The sequence below is a fragment of the Bufo gargarizans genome, chromosome 9, assembly GCF_014858855.1.
Source record: "Bufo gargarizans isolate SCDJY-AF-19 chromosome 9, ASM1485885v1, whole genome shotgun sequence".
Classification (NCBI taxonomy): Eukaryota; Metazoa; Chordata; class Amphibia; order Anura; family Bufonidae; genus Bufo; species Bufo gargarizans.
The window spans coordinates 84,725,576-84,737,669 of record NC_058088.1 but is presented as its reverse complement, the minus strand read 5'-3'; the positions used below and the strand labels follow the sequence as shown (position 1 = coordinate 84,737,669).

At 44.7% G+C, this 12,094-nt stretch overlaps 1 protein-coding gene and 1 long non-coding RNA gene across 3 annotated transcripts in view; one reads left to right on the top strand and one right to left on the bottom strand.

Moving 5' to 3' along the window:
• PAK3 (p21 (RAC1) activated kinase 3) overlaps positions 1 to 12,094 on the top strand; it is a 181,718-nt gene that overhangs the window by 109,956 nt on the left and 59,668 nt on the right. For both annotated transcript variants that reach the window (XM_044268880.1, XM_044268878.1), the window contains exon 2: positions 9,713 to 9,909. In XM_044268880.1, the coding sequence (XP_044124815.1) occupies positions 9,735 to 9,909 (175 nt within the window). In that variant the 5' untranslated portion in view covers positions 9,713 to 9,734. The remainder of the gene's footprint in view (positions 1 to 9,712; positions 9,910 to 12,094) is intronic.
• LOC122919699 lies at positions 5,387 to 10,320 on the bottom strand. Its single transcript, XR_006386829.1, has 3 exons — positions 10,265 to 10,320; positions 7,768 to 7,820; positions 5,387 to 5,770 (listed from the first exon to the last, which is right to left on the bottom strand). It is a non-coding gene; the product is annotated as an uncharacterized LOC122919699 (long non-coding RNA).

Below are 12,094 nucleotides of genomic sequence, written 5' to 3'. Positions count from 1 at the left end.
TAAACTAATAACACACAGAATTAAATGTTACCATGTTTTTATTGAACACACCATGTAAACATTCACAGTGCAGGTGGAAAAAGTATGTGAACCCTTGGATTTAATAACTGGTTGAACCTCATTTGGCAGCAATAACTTCAACCAAACGTTTCCTGTAGTTGCAGATCAGACGTGCACAACGGTCGGATGTAATTATTGACCATTCCTCTTTACAGAACTGTTTCAGTTCAGCAATATTCTTGGGCTGTCTGGTGTGAATCGCTTTCTTGAGGTCATGCCACAGCATCTCAATCAGGTTGAGGTCAGGACTCTGACTGGGCCACTCCAGAAGGTGTATTTTCTTCTGTTTAAGCCATTCTGTTGTTGATTTACTTCTATGCTTTGGGTCGTTGTCCTGTTGCGAGAACCATCTTCTGTTGAGCTTCAGCTGGTGGGCAGATGGCCTTAAGTTCTCCTGCAAAATGTCTTGATAAACTTGGCAATTTTTTTTTTCCTTCGATGATAGCAATCCGTCCAAGCCCTGATGCAGCAAAGCAGCCCCCAACCATGATGCCCCCACCACCATACTTCACAGTTGGGATGAGGTTTTGATGTTAGTGTGCTGTGCCTCTTTTTCTCCACACATAGTGTTGTGTGTTTCTTCCAAACAACTCAACTTTGGTTTCATCTGTCCGCAGAATATTTTGCCAGTATTGCTGTGGAACATCCAGGTGCTCTTGTGCAAACTGTAAACGTGCAGCAATGTTTTTTTGGACAACAGTGGCTTCCTCTGTGGTATCCTCCCATAAATCCATTCTTGTTTAGTGTTCTACGTATCATAGAATCGTTAACAGGGATGTTAGCATATGCCAGAGACTTTTGTAAGTCTTTAGCTGACACTCTAGGATTCTTCTTCACCTCATTGAGCAGTCTGCCCTGTGCTCTTGCAGTCATCTTTACAGGACGGCCTCTCCTAGGGAGAGTAGCAGCAGTGCTGAACTTTCTCCATTTATAGACCATTTGTCTTAATGTGGACTGATGAACAGCAAGGCTTTTGGAGATACTTTTATAACCCTTTCCAGCTTTATGCAAGTGAACAAATCTTAATCGTAGGTCTTCTGAGAGCTCTTTTGTGCAAGGCATCATTCTCATCAGGCAATAATTTTTGTGAAAAGCAAACCCAGAACTGGTGTGTGCTTTTTATAGGGCAGGGCAGCTGTAACCAACACCTCCAATCTCATCTCAATGATTGGACTCCAGTTGTCTGACACCTCACTCCAATTAGCTCTTGGAGATGTCATTAGTTTAGGGGTTCACATACTTTTTCCACCTGCACTGTGAATGTTTACATGGTGTGTTCAATAAAATCATGGTAACATTTAATTCTTGTGCGTTATTAGTTTAAGCAGCCTGTGATTGTGACTTAGATGAAGATCAGATCACATTTTCTGACCAATTTGTGCAGAAATCCATATCATGCCAAAGGGTTCACATACTTTTTCTTGCAACTGTATATAGCACTGACACATTCCGCAGCGCTGTACATAGATTATCATTCCTCACCTGTGGTGGGAATTCACCGGATCTGACGCTGCCGGATGCAGAGGGAATGCCCGCTGGCCTCATTAAATATAATGGGGTCTGGCAGAGATCCGGCCAATAATGCGGAGACAGAAACTGTTGCACACTGCGGTTTGTGTCCGGCCGATTCCTGGCATTGCCTGCTGGAATTAACACCGCCATCAGTATTTCTTTGGAGTGTAGGAGGAAACCCACCAAAACACGGGGAGAACATACAAACTTCATGCAGATTTTGTTCTTGGTCGGATTCAAACCTAGGACCCCAGCGCTGCAAGGCACCAGTGCTAACCACTGAGCCAACGTGCTGCCAATATGTTATGTTCCGCTGTGTAAAGATGCTGCTGATCACCCAATGAACTAGTCATTTCCGGGCAGCAGATCGTCCTGTGTAAATGGGGATCTGTTGCTCAGAAATAGTGTTCCTTTTATGGCAGTGAGCGATCATAGTAGCAATTAATGGTCCCCATGTAGCAGTGGCGATTGCTACCTGCTAATGCAGCTCTCACCCCCTCTGAAGAGCAGGCAGATATCAGGAACAAACAATTACCGGTAGTTCTCTTACGGTGCCTTCACACGCTGGGGATTTTGCTGCACCATTTTCTGTGACTGAAAATCGGTTCCATCCACCTGAAGGGGTCGGCACGACTCATTCAAGTGAATGGAACTGATTTTCAGTCGCGGAAAATTCTACAACAAAATTCTCAGCGTCTAAAGTGCCCTTGTCTGCAAATACGGAGTCTGTGACTGCTGGTTCTGAGCCGCTATCCATTTTTCTGGATGACACTGGAGAGATGGATCCGGTATTTCAATGCATTTGTCAGACGGATCCGTCTGACAAATGCCATCAGTTTGCGTCTGGATTGCCGGATCGGAACTGCCTGCCGGAATCCTCTGCCGCAAGTGTGAAAGTACCCTTATGCTCAGATGTTAAATTTAGGTTTACATGTTAAAATCGGCAGCAGAAAAGTCACAGGGGGTGGATAGTTGAATCAGCAGCTGAATACAGGTTTTTGTGTGAGGTTTTTCTGCTTTCCCATTGACCTATGTAAAAACCGCCATCAAATTTGCTTCAAAGAAGTAACATGTGGCATAACGGACTCCTAAAAGATGCAATGTTTGGCCAGCGTATGGATCCAAGTTGGTTTTGTTATTTATGGGTATTGCCACCTTGTTAAAAGATGGCATATTGCTAGGAAATGCCAAGAGTTTGATTGGTGGAGGTCCTACCTCTGGGCCATCCTGAGATTGAAAAGACAGAAGTCCTGGTTGAGTTTTGCTTGGAGCCGTGCTGCAGTAGCCCGCTGTGGAGCGTCACTGATCAAAAAGAGGACCCACCCCCACCTATCAAATTGACATTCAGACAGTTTACCAGCTAACTGATCCTCTGGAACCCCTCCATTCCCCTGATCTGATGGAGCGGCAGGTCAAGCCTGGGCCCTGCAGCTCCATTCATTCTCTGGAAATAGCCTGAGCACTGTACTATCTCCAGCAGTCCCATAGAGAGTGAATAGAGCAGCGGGGCTCATTCTCTACCTGCAGCTTCATCGGATGGGGGGGGGGGGAAGAACCCCCAGTCTCTGAATCAATGGTCACAGTAGTTGGACCTCCAGCGATCAGTCCTTATCCCCTATCCTATGGATAAAGGATGACTGCAGATCTGATTTGGCATAACCCCTTTAAGGTTACATAATCAGAATGAAGTGAACCTTCAAAGGATATCTGCAGAGGATGGGAATAAATTATTCGTAATATACTTTAATGCATGTTGAAGTGATGTAACATATAGAAGAATTATTACAAGGAGAACCATGCAGATAATGGTTTATACTGTGCAGCAGGCTATAGCCCTAGAGCAGCAGATGGATCAACATGGTGCACATAAAGGGAGTCAGTCACCAGGATATCCTCAGTTAGGGCTTATGCACACAGCAAAACATGGATACCGGCTAAGTGCACGCCGCTATATTTATTTTTTTACTCCTGCAGAAATGTCTTATTGTCCACAAAACGGACAAGAGTAGGACATGTTCTATTTATTTATTTTTGCGGGGCTATGTAATCGACTTAGGGATGTGGATTGCGTATGATGTGCTTTCAGCCGTGTTCATGAGCCCTTAAAGGGTTTCTATCACCTCTTTTTACCCTATAGAGATGCGGACATGCACGGCTAGATCGCCACTAGCATGTCCGCAATATACCTGTACCATATCTTTTGAGTGGTTTTATTGAGTGTAAAAAATGATTTTTTTTTTATATATGTAAATCAGCCTGGTAAGGAGCCCAAGTGGCTGTACTAACCGTTCTGGAGCCCAGCCAAGCCCCCCATGAAGGAGCCCAGCACCGCCTGTATCCAGGAATCTCCTCCTTGCTCACCAAGTCAGATCGCCCTAATCTTGCGATGCTCAGTGCCGGTATAGTGTTCCTTCCCTGTGCTGGCATCAGCCTCAGGGAAGGAACTGCGCAAGCTTGCGCATTGCAAGATTAACGGCGATCTGCCTTCGTGATCAAGGAGGAGATTCCTGGATACAGGCGGTGCTGGGCTCCTCCTCCACAGGGGGGAGTGGCTGGGCTCCAGAATGGTTGGTACAGCCCCTTGGGCTCCTTACCAGGCTCATTTAGATATATAAAAAATCCCTTTTTACACTCAATAAAACTACTCAGAGATATGGGACAGGTAAATTGCGGACATGCTAGCGCACGATCTATAGGGTAAAAAGAGGTGACAGAATCCCTTTAAATCTGTCATCTGAATGCAGTGATACCTTTGCATGTAGTGATACATTGCCTCATTTTAGAGGAAAAGTAACTTTAATTCATGAGCAAACGAGTAGCAAAGTGCACTGAGGGTGGGCCTTGCATCCTTTGCCAGCCCCTGCCACTCAAGTGACAGGGCCAGGAGGGATGACTATGCGAAAACCTGCCCCTGTCAATCAAGGAGAGGGAGTTGCTGACAGAGGAAGCAGGAGGAGCAAGGGTGCACACAAAAGCCTGTGCCCACCCTTGGTGCACTTAACTGCTAATTTGCATATGGATTAAAAGTACTTTTTCAACAGATGAAAGCAGGAGATTGCTAAATGATAAGGAATTGTTACATTCAGCTGAACTAGCCACACAAGGCATTGTGCTTGGTGTAATACGGAATTTTATTGCGACAGGCTCCCTATTAGCCTTCATACGAGCTGTGTATACAAATTGGTTGAATAATTTTGAACAGTAGTTATTTTATTCTAGATAAAGTGGAGCAAAATATAAAAGAGCTGCACATAAACATCTGTCTGTTTGCTATAGATCAGGTGACCTTTAAAGGGATAAATGAGAAAAGGATATGAACACACACGTTTTGCAGTGTTTTTCATAGCGTGATGTGCTTTTCATGCCAATGACCTTGTTCTATGAGGCAAAATGGGAAAGAGCTGCAGAAATGTGATGCCCAGTTGAGTTGTCTGATGGGGGAGATTTATCGAGACCAGTGCTTTCTGCAGCAGTCTTAATACCCCCTGTGCTACTGGAGGATGCACCTGTTTTAGGATGAGTTAGAGGCCTCGTCATAAATTAGGCGCATCCTCCGGCAGTCCATGCGCCTAAACAGAAATCTACAACCGCTCTGAGCTGCCGTAGATTTCTGATTTCATTTGTGCCCAAAAGATGGTGTAAACAAAGGTAAATTTGCTCCTGCAGCTGGCCATGCCCCCTTCTTGCCCTTGCCATTCCCCCTGTTGGAAATGTGGTGAGGGTGGCATAAAAAAGCTACTTGTGACCATAAAAAAAAAAAAAAAAAAATCGCAAACACGCAATATTGTGCAGGGGAGGGTATTCTTTGCCCCCCTTTCCCATACAAATATCTTCTGCAGGGGAAAAGCTCTGTGGTTTGCAATGAGATCCATTTATAATATGAGTGGTAGTGTTGCCGGCATGAAGCATAAATCCCATTCCAGCTGTCGTTTTTCTAATATGGGTAATAAAATGAAAGTGACCTGAATGGTTTCCTATGATAAGTTTTCATAGATGAGTCCCAGTCGGAATGTCATCCGGAAGACTTTTCTTCATTTTGTGCCTTACCCCTTCCATCCTGGAGCTGGTTTGCCCTCCTTTCTAGGTAGTATCGCAGTTCACTCAAGGACAAGTCGCTCTTACTGGATGCAAAAAACTTGATTGCTGTTTAACGGAGTGTGCCGCCAGATGAACCGCTCAGACCGCGGTGTCCGCATTACTGTGGAGCGTGTTAAAAATTAATAAACTATAGAATGTTTAAATAAAATAAAGTATTTTTCACTGTATTTCACTAGGGCAATGCATTTAATATACGGTAATTGTAAATAAAAATACATAGCGCAATTCTCAAATTACTGTATTAGTTACTGCTTTAGCGGATATATTCATCTGTTATCCCATTGCATTGTTCATAAACCGCAGCCGGCATCCTGCAAGTGGGTTTGCAAGACAAATGTTGACATTTTTTTAAATTTGAGTTCCCCTCATTTCCTCGCCAACCAATGTATTTCAGACTCCATCCTTTAAATGACAGTACTTTTGGACCATAAGACTTTTAATTAAAAGTGCCTGCGTCTTATAGTCAGCAGTCAGGGTGCTCCAGCTGTGCCAGACCCCCTTGACTGCTTCCTTAAAGCGGTTGTCTCATTTCAGTAAATGGCATTTATCATGTAGAGAAAGTGAATACAAGGCACTTACTAATGTATTGTAATTGTCCATATTGCCTCCTTTGCTGGCTGGATTCATTTTTCCATCACATTATACACTGCTTGCACACAGGGGTTACAACTGCAACGCAGTTACGAGAACAGGAGCTGCTGTGCATGCGTTCCTATGTTCTCTCCCATGGTCCTGGTCACAAGAAAGGCTGCCGTTTTTTCCTGCAGTGTGAAAGCACGGCCACCGCTGCTGGATTGCAGGGTGGTCGTAACCCCTGGAAGAGAGCAGTGTATAATGCCAGCCAGCAAAGGAACAAATACGGACAATAACAGTACATTTAGTAAGGTCTTTGTATTTACTTTGACTACGTGAGAAATGCCAATTGCTGAAGTGAGGCAACCCCTACAAGGGCTTAATGTAAATATAACTGGTGGTGGTTTAGGGCAGTAAGAGGGTTCACGTAAGAATTCCTGGCGATTGTGGGCAGTCAGATGCTTGTTTTAGATTTCTGGCGAGTGGCAGTGGAAAGGTTATTAATGCAGCATAAACTGGGGATCAGTGGTTACTCATCTCTCCTGTCACCTCTGTTGTTCAGGCTGAGCACTGATGAGTCTGAGAGAGAGAACTGTGCAGCTGTAACTGTATGGCTGCACAGCTGTCTCTATGATCAGACAGAGTAGTTTCGGAGTGCTCTACCCAATCATTTCAGAGAGAACTTGGGTAGTCTGCTGCACGGGAGCAGACTTTCTCTAAATGGGGACAGCTTTTGAGCTGCTCTACTGCGCAGATTAGAGGGAACATATCCTAGCCTAATGCTATCACATCTTTTAGTGGGAAAACCCTTTTAGTGTCAAATATATCACTTATTTAAAAGAAGGGAAAAAAAATGGTTTTAAATTTTGTGGGGGTTATTTCCTAACAGAAATACGTCTATATTAGGCGAATTTCTGGCACAGATTGCTACTTTTTACCAGCTCACGCCAGGTCTACAAAAGTGGGTGTGGTGGGGAAAGGGGAGGGGCCGGTAGACCCGTCTCAGTCATCATTTTCTACGCCAGTCTTAGACGTTGAAAATGGTCTAAATCTACTCCAGCAAGAGAGCCGGCATAGATTTTAGAAGCGGTGGTGGATGCGCCGAAGTTACGTAGAGGCTGGCTCCTCTACATAACTCCGGCGGATCCACCGCCAACTATAGGGGATATTAAGACTGGTCTCTAAAACGCTGGTCTTGATAAATGACCCCCTGTGTGTTTTATAGACCATCACAAGCACTCCACTGCGGGGAATAGCCGTACACAGACTGTACATTGGGCATCGGCTGGTTATAATTAAAGTGTGAGAATATAGTCATTGATCAGGGATTCACTTCCACATCGATGCTGCTATTTTCTTATGCAGTTTACACTGGACGTAGATCATTGAATTGGGCCATTATGCTTCTTTCTGGCGTTTCTAAAACCAACATTATTCCTAATGAAGCCATTTAGGATGCGGTAATTGGTGGGTGCAGCCAAATGAGGCTTGTATTCTTCCGTGGTCTACAAAGCTCTGACTTACTGCTGAATGTCACAGGAACATGACTCGAGTCTCCATAGAGAACGCATGACGACCTGGAACGACATGGAGTAACCTTCAGCGTTAATGAATGGAAGCGGCGTGCGTAATACAAGAGATCTCTGTCTCTTCTATTAAATGCATATCCTGTAGCCTTGAATACAAAGAGTACGTTTTTACTGTGTGTACTAATGTTCCTCTAAGACAACGTAGAGGAACATTGTGTAGATCCAGTGTGGGATCCTCGTTATGAATGTGACAGGACGGATTTCCAATAATATGATCCAGTAATTTAGTATTATACAACATAAAGTACATGTCACTGTTCGCCTGACTTGTCCTAATGTAGGGGAATTGTCCTGTTTTATGGTCTCGCCGACCATACTTGATATGCTTCCTCCTGGGGCTAAGTAGACTAAAGTATCAAGCATTTATTGGACTTTAGTCACTTTGACACTAGTGTAAGAAATTGTTTTTAAGCCTGTCCTGACAGGTCTTATAAATACTTGTGTTTCCCATAAAATGACTATTTTGTCATTCCTCTGTTATTCCCCTTAGGCATTTATGAATGGATGGACAACTGGGCATCACTTTTTCCTTGGTAAAGTGTGACACTGTCAGCTTTGTTTGGATGGATTTCGAGTGTATAGGGACGCCCCCCCCCCCCACTGGTAACACCCGGTTGACGATTTCTTCATAAATTTCAGTAGGAATGTCCGAGGAATGGCACAACACAGAGATGCTGCAGTACCATCTTATTGTACAGACAAGTGAGGAGAGCGGACAGGGCCTCATTAAGTCTACATTAAAGGGTTTGTCTCAAAATCTAAACATCCCAGGGCAACTGCTGGGGGTCCCAGCAATCAGACTCGCACCAATAAGGATGAGCCATAAGTGTCCGGTAGTTGAGGGTGTCCCACCTCTGGAACTGATGGAGAGTCGGCCGCACTTAAAGGGGTTGGTTGTTCCACGGAAAATATTCTACATTTTTCAAATCGGCACCCGGATATGGAAACTTTTTTGTTATTATATGTAATTAAAAATGTAGTATAGCTGCTAAATTATTCACTGTAATCTATCTGTATAGCGCCACCTGCTGTCCAGCTCACTGAGGTTGACATGCATGCTCAGTTCCATCCTGCAGCAGAAAGGACGCGTCCCCTGATCTGCCAGCCTGAAATAAATCTCGCAACAATGAATGGGGGGGGGGGGGGGAGGAATCTCTGGATGCATGTGAGGTATCGGGCTGGTTCTCAGTTTGTAAGAAAGAGAGTGTTGTCTACTATATGATATCTGATTGTCATGTTTACATTCACTGTTATGAGACTTCCAACAATAGACAAGCTTAGGCTACTTTCACATCTGCGCTTTCTCTTCCCGCTATTGAGATCCGTCATAGGATCTCAATAGCGGGGGAAACCCTTCCGTTTTGTCCCCGTTCATTGTCAATGGGGACAAAACTGAACTGAACGAAACTGAGTGGACTAGAATGCATTCCGTTCCATTTGGCTGCAAACCCTCCCCCCCCATCGCGGACAGAATAACATGAGCAGCGTTTTTCTGTTCGCAATGTGGTGCGGAGAAAGACAGATCCGTCATGACACACAATGTAAGTCAATGGTGGCGGTTTCATTTTCTCGGACACAAGAGATAACAGTTCTGTCCCCCATTGACTTTACAATGGTTTTCGAGATGGATCCGTCTTGGCTAGTTTAGAGATAATACAACCATATCCGTTCAGAACAGATGCAGGCGGTTGTATTATCAGAACGGAAGCGTTTTTGCTGGTCCATGACGGATCCAGTGTGAAAGTAGCCTTACTTATGGCTATTTTTGCATGCCCACCCTTCTCTCTGTTTCTGGATGGTTTATGATGGCACATCTTTTATTTAGACTTTTTCCTTTAAATTAGCATTTTCATCATTGGTTTTTATTTTTCTATCTACAGGAGGCTGTGAGGACTGCTGAAGATGTCCGATAGTGTGGATATTGAAGAGAAACCTCCAGCCCCCCCTCTTAGAATGAACAGTAATAACCGCGATTCTTCAGCGTTAAATCACTGCTCGAAACCACTACCCATGGCACCCGAGGAGAAGAACAAGAAGGCCAGGCTGCGCTCAATTTTCCCAGGAGGAGGGGATAAAAGTAAAGTATCTGTGTACAACAGTAGAATAGGAGTCATGGCTGTAGTGACCTGATTTGCTTGTATGCTGTTTATTGGATTATGTGTCCTTTCAATATTGTACAGAGCAAGATGGAGGCTCATGTGGTTTCTATTAGGAACTATGACAGACACATCCTTGGGGAATCTCCAAAGTGAAGTAATACACGGCTAATTGGTGTTGCACAATTTTACTATAAGGAGAAGCATAAAAAGAAAGAGAGCAAAGAAGTAGTGATGCTTCCCTCCATGCTTAAAGAGGACCTTTCACTCGTATACAAACTAAAAACTAACTCTATCTGTGGGCAGAGCGGCGCCCAGGGGCCCCCCTGCACTTACTAGTATGCCTGGGCGCCGCTCCATTCGCCTGGTATAGGCTCCGGTGTCTCAGCTCCGTCTGTTGTACTAGACTGATTTTTTTGTAGGAGGCGTGTCCCTTGCTGCACTGCTGGCCAATCGCAGCGCACAGCTCACAGCCTGGCTATGAGCTGTGCGCTGCGATTGGCCAGTGCTGCAGCAAGGGACACGCCTCCTACAAAAAAATCAGTCCCGTATAACAGACGGAGCTATGACACCGGAGCCTATACCGGGCGAACGGAGCGGCGCCCAGGCATACTAGTAAGTGCAGGGGGACCCCTGGGCGCCGCTCTGCCCACAGATAGTTAGTTTTTAGTTTGTATACTAGTGAAAGGTCCTCTTTAACAGTTAAGTGCCCCCTAGGTGGGCCCAAGACTCTCTGTGCACTGCTCCTCTTGCTTCCTTTGCCAGCCCCTCCCTCTCCTTTTTTAAATTACAGGACCAGGTTCCTGAATAATCATCTCAGCTGACGCTGTCACAAGACAGGTATCATTTTAATCAGCAGGACCAAACCTACCAGGCAGTTTGTCTAGTTTGATGGGGCTAAGCCTGCTGACAGGTGCTCTTTTTAAAGTAGATTAGAATTTTCCCTTGTGAAACTAAATAAAATATGTCCCTAAAATAAAAAAATTGTCTTCCTCTTCCTCCTAGTGTATGTATAGAAAGTCTGCAGCAGTGATGTAGAGGTACATTGCAAATACAAAAGACAAGGTTAGTCAGCACATCCTGTAAAATAAAGTGAATGCACAGGTGCGCGTCGCCGTGGCAGACACTACAAACCTAAAAGCAAATGGATTGCAACAGCACCCTGCAAACATAGAATACATGAACTAATTCTGTGTTCACTATATAGAATGAATGTGAGGTATTTCACAAATATATTTGGATCAAAATCCATTGTGCCCATCCACCACGGCAAGGTGACCCTTTCTGGATGGGAAACCTACTCTGACACACCTCTGTGTCAACAGACCTCTTAATTCAGGGAGTTCAGGTATGATGTCGAGGTATATGGCTCATGACTGCTGCAGCCAGTCACTCTCCTCCAAAGTCTCTTGCACTGCTGCAGCCATTCACTGTCCTCCCAAGTCTCTTGCTCTGCTGCAGCCAGTCACTGTGCCCCCGAGTCTACGCACTGCTGCAGTCTTTGTATACAAACACTGTGATGAGGAGGACTGGAGGCACAGAGGACCTTGGGGAACAAACAGGTGAGTATATGGTGATTTGGGTTTTTATCTGAAGGTATTGTATGTATGTATGTATGTATGTATGTATGTATGTAGGTATTTTATGTATTTACTTAGTCACCCCCTTTAAATAGAACAACTTATTTTAAAGGTATTGTCCCCTGAAGGTTATTTATCACCTATCCACTGCATCACTGGGTGTGGAAGTGAATGGGCTAGAGGTTACGCATACGCGCATCCTATCCATTCATGTCTATAGGGCCGAGCGTTGTACTTGGCGGTGTTCGGTCAGCCCCATTGACATATGGATAAAGCAGGAGGGTGTGTGCTCGATCACTACTCCATTAGAACCAGGGCTTCTGAGCCCCCTGTTCCTCCTCCTTGCATAACTGCAGTGAGGGGGGATTTAAACCAAGGTGGGGCTCAGTGATCAGACATCACCTTTTCTGTGGATGTTATATGTCCTTCATGGACCAACCCTTTTATGCCGGGATACCGGTAGGAGTTTTATTAGAGCTATATAGCAGTTGTTTCTCAAAAGGCTGAAAATCATACAAATTAATCCACCACAGATCAACTTTAAAGGGAATCTGTCACGTAGTTTGACTCAATTTAACCCTTGGCA